This window comes from Thunnus albacares, chromosome 1 (genome assembly GCF_914725855.1).
Source record: "Thunnus albacares chromosome 1, fThuAlb1.1, whole genome shotgun sequence".
Taxonomy (NCBI): Eukaryota; Metazoa; Chordata; class Actinopteri; order Scombriformes; family Scombridae; genus Thunnus; species Thunnus albacares.
The window spans coordinates 2,563,489-2,579,908 of record NC_058106.1 but is presented as its reverse complement, the minus strand read 5'-3'; the positions used below and the strand labels follow the sequence as shown (position 1 = coordinate 2,579,908).

The 16,420-nt window shown below is 40.7% G+C and overlaps 2 protein-coding genes across 3 annotated transcripts in view; both read left to right on the top strand.

Moving 5' to 3' along the window:
* LOC122980479 (transmembrane channel-like protein 3) overlaps window positions 1-1,530 on the top strand; it is a 45,961-nt gene extending 44,431 nt beyond the window's left edge. Inside the window, exon 23 of the mRNA XM_044348569.1 lies at window positions 201-1,530. Within this exon, the coding sequence (XP_044204504.1) occupies window positions 201-1,203 (1,003 nt within the window). The 3' untranslated portion in view covers window positions 1,204-1,530. The remainder of the gene's footprint in view (window positions 1-200) is intronic.
* A 436-nt stretch (window positions 1,531-1,966) lies between these two features.
* Window positions 1,967-15,211, top strand: stard5 (StAR-related lipid transfer (START) domain containing 5). Of its 2 annotated transcripts, XM_044348443.1 has the most exons (7): window positions 1,967-2,484; window positions 5,364-5,413; window positions 10,114-10,246; window positions 11,493-11,610; window positions 13,261-13,354; window positions 13,454-13,651; window positions 13,783-15,211. In XM_044348443.1, the coding sequence occupies exons 1-6, from the start codon at window positions 2,395-2,397 to the stop codon at window positions 13,602-13,604; spliced, it is 636 nt and encodes a 211-aa protein (XP_044204378.1). In that variant the 5' UTR covers window positions 1,967-2,394; the 3' UTR covers window positions 13,605-13,651; window positions 13,783-15,211. The 2 variants fall into 2 exon arrangements, with proteins under 2 accessions (XP_044204378.1, XP_044204287.1); XM_044348352.1 differs by having other exon boundaries at window positions 13,454-15,211.
* Window positions 15,212-16,420: the final 1,209 nt, after the last annotated feature.

Below are 16,420 nucleotides of genomic sequence, written 5' to 3'. Positions count from 1 at the left end.
ATTAATTTCACTACTTTAACAGTCTTTGAAACCTGTTTAATTATCCATCACAGTGAACATTGTCTGTTTTTATTTTGTCAAAATGATGCAATCCGTCCATGCTTTTTAACAGCATTACGCAATGATAACATACCAACAATAATAATACATATTTGTAATCATACAATCTGATTCTCATGTGTTGTTCTTTCTCATAACAGGCCCCCACCATTTCTTGGTGGCCCTAGTGGTACCTGCAGGTCCAAGTCTTACCACCACATGGCATACAATCCATCAGCCCGCTATTCTGACAACATCCACTCTGACCCCCTGTACAGGAAGACCACACGCTCCATTCATCCCGTTGAAGCTGCCGGGATCATCACTGCACAGAGTTATGGAGGACGGCGTGGTCACACCACCCGCTATGTGATTGTCAACGAGCACGAGCCCAGGAAGAAGTTACTGCGCTCAGCCACACGGATCCCACGCCATTACCTCATGGAGGAGCCCGCAGAGATCCTGGAGTTGTACCCACGCAATATCAAACGCTACACACCCCGCACCACTCACCATCCACCGCATCCTCACAGATCCTACCCGTCAGAGCAGCATCTGAGCGAAGAGGAAGAGGAGGAGGAAGAGGGAAAAGGTAGGAGAAGGATGTCGCTGGGGAAGGCTCATCGGCCCCGTTCTCTCTCTGACCTTCACCAGCCAGCACACTTCTACATCGGTGAACGTGTAGAGAGCCACATGTCCATGGCTAAAGACAGCCACGCAGCTCGAGGACGATACAGAGCCCAAGAGGAGGATGAAGAGGAGGATGGTGAGGGAGAAACGGACTGGCGAGATTTAAAATCACACTCCCGGTCCCAGGCCAATGTAAGAGGAGGAGACCCTCTTCTGGTGCGAACCAGGCGTCACATTCATTCTCCAGGAAGGCACTGTCAGTCCCCGGCCAGGACCAGGCACATGGAATCTTATGTGAAGCCCAAGACGAGACCGAAGCTTGAGCCCTCTCTGACTGAGTCAGATTCAGCTTCCCTGGCCTCCAGCAGTGACCAGCAGAACAGCAGTACTGACCAGTACATTCAGGTCATCCACAACAAGGAGCGCTATCTCAAGTCTGACACCAGGCAAGGAAAGCTGGCCAAAAAGAAGTCCAAAACCAACTTTGATTCAAATGTCTCTGAGTCAAATGACCTGGTCTGCTCCAATGTATAACATCTTTGCTAAAATTATTTATTCTGTTAATATATTTCTCAAAATATATTCTATTAGTGGGGTAAATATAATGGATTGAAAGCTGAGAATATATTAATATAAATGTTTTTTTTTCTCCTACGTGTGGTCTTGTATGATTTTGAAATTAATGTTGGTCAATTATATGTTTATTGTAGCAGTGTGTAACAATTAATGTAAATAAATAAAATATGTAGATCTTACATAATTTGATTGCTTCCCATGCAATCACAATAAAATAGTTGATTATCTTACATTGATCAAACCTGGCCTGAACGCTGAACGCACATCTGGAATGAAGATGCTACTACAACTCCCAGCATGATTTGCTCCCAGCAAGGGAAGAGTCCAGCCACGGTATGTTTTCCTCCCTCTGCCTCTGATTGGCTGACCCTGATATTCTTGCCCTAACCAGAGCCGTTTGGTTTCTGGCCCCATACAAATTAAGGAACGAAAGCAACGAGTACTAGCCAATCAGAGGCAGAGTACGGTGGGTCGCAGGTGGGTGAAGCCAACCAGATTACAAGAAAAGGTCAGTGGCTCTGTCTTCAAAATAAAGTACGTGAAACATGTCGCTTACATAAAACTTTACTTTTTGTACAGAACAACAGTACATTAATTAGATAAACCACTAAAAGCTGTGAAAATATACTGAAATTGTAATTTTAGCACATGACATTTTGATAAATGCTTACGTTTGTGAATAACTATTTTCTATTGAAAGCCATAACCGGAAATAGCATTTTTCTGGTTGATTTGACAGAATTGCTAACCATTCTGTCCTGTTTTTATTGGGGAATTTCATTTTATATGTAATGTTTTAACTTGGGCAGATGTCGTGGTTTTATAGTTATCGGTAGTTAACTGACACAGTTGGTGTGTTTTCTATTCACAAACGTCGTCACCACGAGCTAGCCGCTTGTTAGTGAATGATGTGTATATCGCACCGCACGTTTCATTCATTTTGGCTAACGCTAGCTTGTAGCTGGTCGGCTTGCTAATGTCAGGTACTTCTCGCTGCTGGACTTGGTTACATACAGAGCTGCTTTAATTTTCTGTTGAAGTAAGAGAACTCAGTCTCGTGTGTCAGCCACTTAACCTCTTTAACGACAGCTAGCCCGCACAGTGAATTAGGTTAACTACTGTCGATAACGTTTATCTATACAAACAATTATGGATTATGAACATAAAGCGAAGGCAGTGGCTGACTGCCTGATGAGCTACAAGAGGGACGAATCCGGGTGGAAAGTCTGCAAGAAATCGGTAAATGTTTGCTGTTATTATCTGATATAAAATTGTACACTTGCCCTAGTACATGCTGTTCTCTGGTTAGTCCAGAGATACTCTCAATGAGAAAATACTCGCTGTTCTCTTATATAGAGATCCAACGCGTAGCTGTATTGAGACATAATGTTACTTGACGTGGCCTCGCTCAGCCACCGGTGTGTGAGGGGTGTGGGCCAGTTTATAAACTGACATTTTCAAATGAAGTAGATGATCTCTGCTTGATTTCAAATTTGCAAGCGGTATAAAACACTAACCTGGAGTGTGTATTTCAACAGTATGACTCAATTTACAGTTGTTAACCAAAACTTGTGAGTCTGTATGTTCAGATCATATATATGAACATTTTGTGTGATGGCAAAAACTGTAGTGTATAGGTGTGTGTGTGTGTGTGTGTGTGTGTGTGTGTGTGTATAGAGCACTAACAGCTCACCTACAAATCTTGATCGACACTTCAGTCTTTTTCATATATTAGTGTTACAGAAACTGGCATGTCACAGATTTTGGCAGCCTGTACCAAAACCACAGCCATCAGATTCTGTGAGCTTATCCAAATAAATACAAACAGCACCATGTTTGGTGTCAGCTATCAGTTAAAGCATGCCAGTAAAATACTATAAAAACATTTGCATTGGCAATGCTGCAGAAACTCCTACCCAGGTCACATAATCTGATGGGTGATAGAATACAGTGCAGCACTGGTCATGTGTGGTTGTTCTTGGGAAAACCAGTATCTCCAGTGTTGCGGGGTCTGCAGGCTTTTTCCAAAGCTGACCCTCTCCACTCCCACTTGTTCACAGAGTGCACTATGTAGTCACACTCACAGCTGAATGAAGTTCCCATCTTAAGGTGTATGTTATAAATGCAGCAGAAAGCTTTTTAGACAAACTTCACTCTCTCCAGCAGAAACAGGAACTGACGTAACTTTTGTCACCATGGTTTCCAATCAGCATCTGTCGGGATCATTGACTGTATATAAATGTTTATATGTACTTATAATAAATCTTTATATACAGTCAATGGTTGGGAGTGGCAACAGTTGCTCTCATCCACCAGCTGTTGCAAGATGAGAGAAGGAGATCTTCCAGAAGGCATATATGTTTTTTTTTTAAAAATGTTTATATTATCAAAAATACATTTCTTGGATATAAACCACATCAGTACACTCCTCGCACAGTGAACATTTTGTACAAGTGGAGATGAGCCATTTTTCAGATGTGCCATTGAAAAGATAAACATCACTTGTTATGCTGCAGTTGATAAAAGTTTTCCTTCTAGCTTCACTATTCATATTAAATATCCTGGGTTATATTGTCATTTGCTAAATTTCACATGTAAATGGCAACACAATGGCACAGTGATACTGCAGGTGTTACTGAGAGCCTGTTGTGCATAATAAAATGTAGTATATGTGGTCATTACATTTGTATACAAACATTAATGAATGTTCTTTTCCTTTCTAAGTTTGTAGTCAGAAGTATAGTTAGCGCCTGTCAGAGGTTGTGAACATCGTTGTCTCTGTTCTATTGGAAATAAATGTACAACTTACTGAAGTTTCAGTTCCAAACCAGTAATGTATATATATAAAAATGACACTACTTTCAAACATACAGGTAGACATCAACCTCACACCCCCAAAAAATAAAATAACAAAAGCAACTTATATCTTCACCATTTTTTTTGAAATTCAGGTGAGAAATGTCTGGGTTTGTTTAGTAATTTGCTGGTGTCTCCTCCTCTCCTCGTGGCTTATCTGGGTGATACAACCTCCCCGAAGGTCCGATTCCTTGATAATGAACCTGTGAATCTATATGTCAGAGAGGATAGTGAAGCAAATATTTAGGTCAGAAACATCATCTGTTATACACAGCACTAGTAATAGCCTACATAAGGAACAGTGTGGGCAGTGAGGTGGCAGACTCATTACATTCACTCCACAGTAGACCTCTTAACTCATGGAGAAAAATACATACTATATTCTTATGTTTATAAGCTGCTTGGTTTTAGCAACAGTCCCTGTAAATACACAACACTTTACACAGAACTTAACGTTTGTAACGGAGCGTCTTCCATGAAGAACACAGTAGGTGTTGCACATGCTTAGTAAGTTAGCATGGATGCAGGCTCACTGTTGGAGGGTTTTTATAACACACTTCCAGTCCCCACTATTATGTTTGGGATGGCATTTATAATGTGGTGGAGCCTCCACATGAATGTGCAAACGGTGTGGAAGTGGGTAGGGAGAGGGTGTCGGGGTTACTTTGGAAAAGGCCCTACATGACACACTTTGTTCACCATAGAATTCATCACTCCACCTAGTGGCCTGGAGAACTTCCAGTGTATCAAGTCTGTTTATGTGTGTCTCCTTAAGTCTGTGTTTTTTTCCCCTTTTTGTATGTGTTTTGCCATTTGCAGCTGTTTCTTGTGTTTGAGCACATTTTTCTTCATTTCACTTGTGTTTTGGTATTTATTGCATGTATCTTACTGTTTGTGTAATTAGTTTTGTATATTTTTCAATTTGTAGTATTTTTTTTTTTTTGTAGTGTATAGGTCAGGCAGTGAAGAGATCCCTTATGAAACAGGATGCAACTCTGCTTCACTATACAAACTTTTCTTTCTATTTGTTCTTCATAACAATGGTAACTTATGTCTGTGACACTGAATGAACATGTTTACTATGCTGAACAGTTAATGCTGCCTTGTGCCACCAATGCTGGAGACATTACATAACCACAAGCGAGCTGATAGTCAGTTTGATGTATCAGATCTCTGTCCTGATGGATGCAGAGAGACATCGTTTTCTGTGTTGTTTTGAAATATGTCACTCATGATAAATTCTTTGCTGTTTTCTTCGGCAGAACGACGTGGTCGTGTCATGGCGTCCTTCATCTGAGTTCCCCGGGAATGTGTGAGATATTTCAAATTTCTTTTTTTCCTTCTCTTCTAGTGTTTGTTCACTTTGTTATCATGCTAAAGTGAATGATTACATCACAGGACAAAGTGCGGTCAGTTTTTTGTTTGATGACCAAATCTATTTCCCAACATAATATCCTTCAGGAAGTGTTTAGGGGTAAAGGTGGTGAGGTTGTAGTGACCTTATGACCTGTGGTACATTATTTACCTTCCACTTCAATGTTTCAAACGATCATGTTAAATGCCACTAGCAGGTAGTGTTATACCACTTTCACAATGAGGCAAGAGTTAGTGGAAAATGGATCATCTGAGCAATGGTTGAGGCAGGTTTGACATTTAGAGACATGCGAGTTATAATTTTAGGATTAGTTGAGTAAAGTGTATAGTAGCAGAGTCACCACACATCTCTGGAAAAGCTGCACAACCTGTCATTTGTCAGTGTTCAACAAAATTACAAGTTATAGACTGTTATATAGTGTCATGAGTGTCACAAGCTCCCAAAATATATTTTCACCCTATGTCTGTGTCTGAAATTCAGACTCTGTTCAAGGATGCAGAGTGTAAATTCTAGTGGCTCGCAGCAATGACTGCTTGTGAACCTGGAATTGTGCAGCAAATATTGGTAATTGGTGAGCTGCTGGCATCATTAGTATAAACCGACCTGTGGCTTTTTTTAAATGGATACATTTATAAAAATTAATATTTTAGTATTAGAGTGAGTGGATTATATTTGTCATTGCACACGGTTCTAGTAGTAGTGCCAGTACAATTAAATGTAGTCTAGCATGTACCCAGATAGTAAACCAAGTAGCAAAGTGCGTACAGAGAGGAAACATAAAGAGAACAAAATAGGAGCTATTTCAGACACCTCTGGTTCTGGAAGTTAAAATCCGATTCATTTTTTCCCATAGACAGTGTGGTGTCACTCACAGTTTGAGCACTTCTACTTCTACTTGGATCAACGTGAAACTCACCCAGTTCAGAGTATAAGCTAGACTTTTTTTTTGACAGCCAGTATGGTTGTTAATATTCCAGAATTCCGGCCATATAGAACAATTACCGGCCATATGTTTAAGTAGCCATATAACAACCTACATTTAAACAGCAATAAAACACAAACACTATGATCTAACAAATGTATTTTATTAAAAGTAATCAGCAGAATGAACTCTTCACAAACTAAGCATATAGGCTTAGAATGAAACAAATAGCCTTGCTGTTGTTAATTTAATGCAGCCATGTGGGCAGTCTGCAGCTCCGCCACCATCTCCACCTGCCGCCGTCTCCTGACTCTCACTGGGACCGGGGATGAGGGGATATAATGTTACCTGAGAGAAAACGTTCAAACTTTTTTCGTGTTAACTGCTGTTGAACCAAAGTGCAGGGCTGTTGCTGGAGCGTGTGCCGACTTTTCATTCTCACTAGTCATGCTTAGTCACATCTGACCAAACAATCAGTGAATCTTTGGAGGCAAAACAAATTTTTGCACAGTACACTGATCAGCCAAAACATTAAAACCACTGACAGACAAAGTGAATAACATACGTTATCAGGTGCCATTTTAATTAGAGGCAGCGAGTGAACAGTCAGTTCTTGAAGTTGATGTGTTGGAAGCAGGAAAAATGGGTAAACGTAAGGATCTGAGTGACTTTGACTAAGACCAAATTGTGATGGCTAGATGACAGGGTCAGACATATCCAAAACGGCAGGTCTTATGTGGTCTTCCCGGTATGTAGTGGTCAGTACCTAGCAAAAATGGTCCAAGGAAGAACAACTGGTGAACTGGCAACAGGGTTGTGGGCACCCAAGACTCATTGATGCACATGGGAAGCGAAGGCTAGCCCATCTGGTCTGATCCCTCAGAAGCGCTACTGTAGCACAAATTGCTGAAAAGGTTAATGCTGGCTATGATAGACAGGTGTGAGAACACACTGTGCATCGCAGCTTGCTGCATACGGGGGCTGCGTAGCTGCAGACCGGTCAGAGTGCCCATGCTGACCACTAACCACTGCTGAAAGCGCCTACAACGGGCACGCGAGCGTCAGAACTGAACCATGGAGCAATGGAAGTAGGCGGCCTGGTCTGATGAATCATGTTTTCTTTGACATCATGTGGACGGCCGGGTGCGTGTGGGGAAGAGATGGCACCGGGATGCACTATGGGAAGAAGGCAAGCTGGTGGAGGCAGTGTGATGCTCTGAGCAATGTTGTGCTGGGAACCCTGGGGTCCTGCCATTCATGTGGATGTTACCTTGACATGTACCACCTACCTAAACAATGTTGCAGACCAAGTACACCCCTTCATGGCAACAGTATTACCTGATGGCAGTGGCCTCTTTCAGCAGGATAATGCAGCCTGCGACACCGCAAAAATTGTTCAGGAATCATTTGAGGAACATGAACAATAGTTCAAGGTGTTGCCTTGGCATCCAGATTCCCCAGATCTCAATCCGATCAAGCATCTGTGGGATGTGCTGGAAAAACAAGACCAATCCATGGTGGCCCCACCTTGCAACTTACAGGACTTGAAGGATCTGCTGCTAATGTCTTGGTGCCAGATACCAGAGGACATCTTCAGATGTCTTTTGGAGTCCATGCATTGACAAGTCAGAGCTGTTTTGGTGGCACACAGTGGACTTACACAATATTAGGCAGGTGGTTTTAATGATATGGCTGATCGGTGTACAAGTTTATCTTTGAGTTGTCTTGACAACATATTATAGGTTACACTATATTAGGCTATTTAATATGCTATCAGGGAATTTATTTATTTATTTGGTATTCGACATATATTTGGCTATTGATATTTTCATCTGGCGGCAACTACATATGACACCTGCAAAAATCTGGTATATACCGACTAATGTAAACCCTGTCCAGGTGAAATCATCACTAGAAAAGAAACAACTAAAAAAAAGAAGACAGTGTTGCGAAAACTGATATTGCAATCTGCAGTCAGTTTGGTTTTAATATCTGAGATACTTGTGAGTGATCTCACTTACTATGGTGCCATGTTTTGTTCAAAACTTTTGTGACAAAGTGTTCTGATTTGCACCACTGACTGGTTTCTTCTCCATAGCAACAGCACAAGAGGCTAATAGGTATTGTAGTTTTCTTAGCCATTCAGCAAAATCATGGACAAAACATTATTTCTCAGAAAAGAAGCTGAAATAATTGACAACGGTGGTCATAATGTAAACCTACAGGATGGTTACATTCTCTAAGGTCCCGATCAGACAGAGTGCTTTTTGCAGGTTGCAAAACACAAGGCGCACCGCACTGCCTTTTTTTTGTTGAAGCCTACAATTTAAAAAAAAAAAAAAAGAGCTGCTTTTTTTTAATTGTTGCGAGGCAACCTCTGAATCACCTGCCGTTAGCTTAACTGTTATTTTGCAGTGAAATAGACTAATCTCACAGATCTGTACCTTTTTTATTTTTTTTTTAGAAAGTTATTGATCATGGCAACTACAGTTGGTCTTTACCAACTATATATTAGTGGTGTAATGGAATGTAGTTGATTTGTGATCCGTACAGATCGCCCTCCATGGTTCAGCACACGTTAACTGCAAAATGTAATGTTTCACTGGAGACGAAGTAAACAAACTGCTGTAAGTACAAGTCAGTCAAGACAGCGTGTCGCCAACAGAGATTTTGAAGAGCAGCGACCAAACCAGCATCTAACGGGTCTGAAGTGACATCTGTAGGTATGTTTACATGCTATTAATATGCTGCAGCTTAGCAGCCAATTATCTATCTAGCTGCTAACCGATGTTAGCGGTGCACTTTTTCCCTGGTGAATGTTTGTTTGGTGGTTCGTTGAACAAACTGAGCTGCAGGACAAGATCTTAGTTATCATTTTATTTAAACATTGGACATCTTGAATGTTGTTTTCATGTAAGACCATGGGCAAAAGTTCCTCGCTGTAAGTGTTGTACAGAATAAATGGAAAGCAAAGTTATTTGTCTCCCCCCCTTTCGCAGCAGGCAACAAGCCTCACTCTCATTGAAAACTATTACAAAAAGCTGCAGGGCCTAAGACTGTTCCAGAATTGAGGAGCTAGAAAACTTGTGACAACTTGTGTATGGAGCTACAGCTCTCGTGTGAGCAGCAATGACTAGTATATAGTAATCTAGTCTGAAAGATTGTAAGTGGTTTGATTGGGAGAGTCAGTTTGTTGGTTGGCCTTATCGGAAACCTGAGACAATGTTTGTGGAATTGTAGCACATGGGCTAGTCAATGTATCCTGGAATACCTGGATTTTTTTTTTTGCAGCTTTTCAGCCAAAATGATTAGTTGTCCTGGAAGAGTTTTGAACATGAAACCAATGAACAGTCAGACTAAATTATGATTTTTTTTGTTTTGTGTAACTCCAGATGCTTTTCACAGTAAATCACATTTATAACTTTTTTTACTGATTATTTTCTCTCAAATGATGTTTTTAAGATGTTTTCTGTATTAATGTTTCATGACAGTGCGGTCTGAAAATGGAGCAGTAAGTTTCAGTAATTAGTCATGTTTTAGAGTTTTCCCAGGTTTGGACCATATGGTGCACAGCACAGGAGACATGATGAAGTTTTCTGTGTGAGGGGGTTAAATGTTTGGCCTCTCCCAAGAATGTATGAATTTAATTTACAGCAGAGTCATGCCTGAATAATCTGTCCTCCTGACTCTATCCTGTGTCTGACTTCCCCTGCAGTTATAAGGGGGATGGAGTTGTCAGCGGCAGCCCGGAGAAAGTGTGGGAGTGTCTGAAACCAGTACCCAACGGGCTCAGAGTCAAGTGGGACAACAATGTCAAAAGGTTTGAGCTTTTGGAACAAATCACAGAGGTGTGTTACAAATTTCTCTCTTCTGACAGTAATTTGCTTTTTTTTCATGATCGTTCTTTATTATTTAAAGCAGTTTTAACTCCATGCAGTAGTCATTTCTTTTACTTTCATCAAAGATTGTTGGATTATTCTTAAAGCTGCACTAGCTGTCTTAGCATATTGGTGGCTTTAAATGGCAGTAAAACTATTTGAAAACTAAAAATAAAGCCAGTTTTTGACCAAAAAGTTCCAGGAGCTGTGGAACCAGGAAACTAATCCCAGGAACTGAACTAGGAACTAAAAGTCCCTGTTGTTCATTCGTGTTTGTGCTTCCACCACATCTGAAGAACCATATTGATTAGACAAACTAGACCCATGGCAGTTTAGATAATGATGAGGCCATTTGAAACCCAATTTTCATACATGAGGAAACAGTAGCAGTCCTCCTGTTGTTCCTGTTGTTTTTTTGCATCTGTAATGTTTGAGTTCTAGATGTAATGAATGAATACAAACAGGAGAAAATTAGAGGAGGAAAATGAGACTGAAACTCCAGAGTACCTCTCTCCAGAGTAAACCATCTCCTGAGTGTTTGATGCTTATTTATTTGTTTTAGAGCATAACTGCCATGAAACAATCAGAGAAATGTCCTCCTTTCATCCTGATATCAATACTGGAGTACTTCCTTGTTTTATGAATGAAGCAGGGTTGAAGCAGCCACATGTCTGTTTTTGCCAAATCAGCATGGTCATTCCCGCAAATCCCGCCCCTCAATCTCCCTTTGGAAAGTAATACCTCCCCCGGAGCAGGGAAGTTTTTTTACACCCAGAGCTATCCTACAGGAACTAAATTTAGACCCTGGTTCCTCCTGTGGAAATGCAGCTTTAGCTCCTGAGTTTCTCAAAAGGCTTTTGGTTTCCTGGGAAAGTTCATGTGGCACAAACACCCTATTTAAACTGTAGTACCCTGGAATGTAGTGAGGCGATGTCAATAAACTGCACATATTTTGATCCAACTTTCACTCATCTTGTGTGTGTGTGTGTGTGTGTGTGTGTGTGTGTGTGTGTGTGTGTGTGTGTGTGTGTGTGTGTGTGTGTGTGTGTGTGTGTGTTCTGCCAGTTACCATTTCCAATCTACTGAATTTGACAAATCCACTTACATTGTTTAAACAGAATAATCTCACCCAGAGCAGCTTTTAAATGTATACATGTAATGTGATATCCATTTTTGCATTCTCTTGTTTTTGACTTGTCTCCCGCTCTTTTAACAGGACGTCTCTATCTGCCGAACAGTCACGCCCTCAGCAGCTATGGGTATCATAGCTCCACGAGACTTTGTAGATGTAATTTTAGTTAAGCAATACGAAGACGGCACCATTTCATCAAATGGTACGTAATGACTCATTCTTGTCTCCTCTACTTCCTGCACTAGTGTGCTTTGTACATTATAAGAGTCATGGTGCCAGGCAGTAAGGGCTGACCTGTTGCTGCTTGCTTGACTACGCTGAGGATACACTACAAGCCTGAACAGACTGACACACTTACTGACAGTCACTCTGCTGTGTGACGTAGCACCCCTGCTCATTTTTAATAAGCCTGATATTTCATAAAAATGTAATAGTTGACTTTAGTGGAGGTGCTGTGGGGAATCCTGCTGGTGTGTGTGCAGCATATTATTTACAATGAAACAGCATTACTACAGTTCTTTGTAACAGTCGTCCTGGCGTCTAATTGGCCAAATTAGACTCCACGTTAATCTCATCATGGACGTAGGGAATCTCAGCAGTGGACGCTCATTATGTTCAGTCACCAGTGCCACTAGTACTCTGTTACATTCTTCTGGGGCCGCTTGATGAAATAATTGCTGCAGAATAATGGCATGATCGGTCTAACAGGCGCTGTCCTCAGTGTAACGCAGCGCAGTGCAGAACTGACTGTTTGTAGTGCTCGTCATGTTATCAAAGAAGACGTAGCAGTCTGTTTATTAAGATTTGAGTCTGTCTTTTGAGGGTTCGGCCATCATTTCTATCGGTTAGTGTAATATTGTTCACACAAATAAATACTGAGATCTTTGAATCTGGCAACATCACTAAAAAAGGAGTCAGACTGGTGAAGAAACAGCAGCAGTCAGGTGTGAAATGTTTTATTTAGTTTACCAAAATAACAAACAGAACAGGGCGAACAAACAAATGATAAAATTAATGTCTCCATATTGTGCTTTCACATAATACGGCAACGTTACCAAGGAAATAAGATCAGTAACTGAACTGCAAAGTTACTGTGCCCCATAAAAGTTAGATAATTATTAACCACTGTGTCATGTTTTATGATTTGTCGACTAAATCTCCAGTAACATCCCTGATGATCTGTATGTTTTAAAACTGACACCCCCCCCCCCCCTCCTCTTACTATGCTGCCTTAATCCTGTATGCAAATGCCCTACCTCCCTACCTTTTGGTTTCCAATGGAGGTTAACACAGAGATGATGACCTCCACCGTCCATTGTAAACCTCCATCACAGAGACACTTCCTGGGATGGTTTTTAATCATCTGGTTTAATTGTCATCTCTTGCAACCTGACTGCTGGTGTCTCTTCACAGAACACATTTTTGTTTTAGTGATGTCACTGTGTTCCACATCTTGACAATGACTTTAGAGAGTAGTAGTGTTATTACAACTGATAGAGATGGACAAACCTACATGAAATGTAATGAAGTTATCAAATGAATGTATCCTTTACTTTATGTGTGATCTCAGCCTTGTGTGTTTTTAGGCTCCAAGAGTCCGCAAGTTTTCAGTCTTTCTAACGGTTCCACCAGATGAATTCACAGAGTGAAACACCTTCAAACAGGACTTTTATAGCCTCCGCTATCATGTGTAGTTGAAATGAAAACTTGCAGAGTCTTGCTTTTAGTGTCTGAGCTCACACGGTTTAGAGCCACAGCTCTACAGATGGAGAAAACAAACCTTCACAAGATGAATATAACGAAGGTAATGTTGCATGTTTGCATGTTTGTGTTCTGTGTCGTGTCAAAACAGCCACCAATGTGAGTCACCCAGGCTGTCCTACCCAGTCTGGTTACGTGAGGGGATTCAACCATCCATGTGGCTGCATCTGTGTCCCCATCTCAGGGTGAGTAAAGTGGAAACAGTTTTGTAGAGAGGAGGTTCAACTTCAGCCTCACTGCACTACTAATTTCTCCTGTCTCTCTTTCCTTCACTCCATGTCCAGAGAGCCCAACAAAACCCAGGTGTTCAGTTTCTTCCAGACAGACCTGGGTGGCTTCCTCCCTCGCTCTGTGGTTGACTCGTTCTTCCCCTCCAGCATGGCTGAGTTCTACAGCAACCTGGCCAAGGCTGTCAAATCCCTCAAGGACCTCTGACACCAAGAGATAAGAAACCTACTCTCACGCCTGAGGCCCAATGACTGGTCAGACCAGACCTTCATTCCATTATAAACAGTCCAAAACTCAACAGCAATCAACACGCTGACATTATCAAACAACGACTTAATCAAGTTTTATGTTTAATGTGCATTCCTACATTCCTGTGTTACTGCAGGTGCTCCCCCCTATCTGAAAGCAGACGAGTCCCAAAATAAGAACGGAGTCTTCCATCTTTAACTCAAAAACAGGGGACTCCATTACACCCCCCCTCTGTGGGATGAATTTATTTCCCTCAAATCTAAAGAATGGAATTAGATTTTAAAAAAAAACAAAACAATCTATATTTGTACATGTGCTAACAGTACCGAGTATCTGGAGATCTTTACATTATACCAGAATCATGTGACTCCGGATCTTTCCTCATCTAGTATTTGCATACTTCAGTGTGTACAGTAAACATGCATGTTGCATGGACCTTTATTTACCCTATGCTGGTATCAGATTGTTGGTTTGGAGTACTGATTCATACCTCATATTTAGTTGTTTGTGTTGTACTTGAAATGCCATAGTTTTGCTCATCTCCACTCACCTGTCAACCATGAATATCTGCCTCTTTTATCAGCTACACTGAAGCACAGGCTGGACAGCATCATGGCCTTTTTTAAAACAAAGGCAGCTTTTTTTTTTTTTTTTTTTTTTTCTATCTGAAAGAAGGCCTTTTGAATAGGAAATGTTTAGCGCCGCTCTATTGAGCAGGAAAGTGTCTTCCCCTTTTTTTTCATGACATCAGTTTCTCAAGTACATTTCTCTTTCTCTCTCTCTTCATAAACAGTCCCTGAAACTCCTCATGCGGCGGGAAAGCAACATGCAGTTTGTCTCACGTTCAGCTTAGTCTCAGTAGATCTGAGCTCGCTTCTCAAAGACTCACTACAGCACAAAGGAGCTCAAAGCTATGACAGTTTTCATAATTAAAGGGATGTGGAGAAATAAATCAAAAAGTATTATAGATTCAGTCATACAGTTAAAATACTTTTTTTTAAAAATCCATATGGACAAAGACCAATGCATGTGTCTATGATCCAGGTGATGGATATACTATGTGTAATAGCAGTAAGAAGTGGAAGTATAGTTCCAGTATATAGTTTATCATGCAGCTACCTCACTGTCTGCACATTGTAGTTCATAATAATAAGGCTCTGTCTGAGGAGCAGAAATGGAAATGTACTTGTGGAAGTTGAAGTATGATGAGAGTTTTTTTTTCTTCATGTTCAGATCAGGACATGTCTCAGCAGTCTTCTATTCTTATCTAACACTAATAGACACATGTAATAAGTGGACACAGGTCCTTTGGCTTTGTTTTCACCATGTTATCTAGTTTTTTTTAATATTCAGGTTAGAGTGAAACACTTCACTCCTCTGTATCTGCACACTAAAATCAATACTTATAGCACTTAGGGGGAAAAAAAATGATCATGTCTGTATTTAATAACAATATTAAAGTTGCTATTGCTAAAATGTTACTTAAACTTTAAATATTCACCTAAGTATGCTATCTAACATATACAAACTTAAGATATTCCACAACTGCCAGAATCCTCTTCAGGTATTCAGGAAGAAAAAAAAACTGTAAGTGTCACCACAAATGTACTGTACTTCTTTTAACCTCCATACACTGAGGCTCACTTTGGTAGAGGAAGTAAGATCATCTATAACGGCCTTCCCTTCATTCCCTCTTCATTAAAGACGGAGCGGACACATCCTCAATGATAACTTATGGATTTTCTTACTGAACTACTTTTAGATTAAATATATTGCTTGAACATATAATTAGCACCTTATTAAGAAACAGTATGAAACCAGTATGTCTGAGAATGAAGATATTAGAGGCTAGATATCAGATTTGAACTTTCTAGTGACATATTACCTTCTTATTCCAGAGCCATTATGTGTATGAGAAGCCATATACTGTAGGGTGACATGTTTTTTTTTATTAGGAGTGTGAAGATTCCTTTAACCTGTAACATCTTTTTACCTCAGTGTAGCCAGTCATCTTAATCTCATCCCACCATTCCCACGTGTGCTTGAGATGTCGTTGCTTCCGTGTGGATCTAAAGGCATTTTTTTTTTCATGTGTGTTTACTGTTTAAATGGAGCCTGCAGGTTTTGTTTTATGTGAAATTTCTCTCAATGTACATGCAGCTGCTAAAATTGACACCCGATTTACATGAGGAACATACACACAGCGAAACCAGAGAAGCACACATTTCTGCCCCGAGTAAATCAACACTGAATCACCTTTTTTTTAATCTCTCTTTTATCATTTACCTTTTTATCCATCGACTCCTGCCGTCAATAAGTGTTCTTATCATCAGCTCTGCCCGCATTGTGATCACATCTCACTGTGCCAACAGGCAGAGTCAACAAAGGTGACGCGGATACTGTGGAGCGACTGGCTACAAGATGTAAGGCGAGGGGTCACGTGATTGGACTCTTTAGGCTGCTTTTCAAACACCTTGCTAACCGGGCCAAGATGATTTATACAGTAGGAATGCAGTCAGCTGGGAAGCCTGTTAGCGGTAGCGCTAGCTCGTCCGGTCACACAACCCTCGTCTTTCACGTTGTGGCGAGAGTCTCCTGCCTTTCCTCTTCAGGAAGAACTCGTCTGTAACTTTTTGACGGGCAGCTTGAGATCGCCTGACTTGTTGAGCAATTTTTTTATTTTTATTTTTTGAAAATGTGGCCAAATGTCATTTATATTTATTCTCTGAGATAAGATCAGAGTGAATCATCCAGATGTGTTGTGACTGCATTCC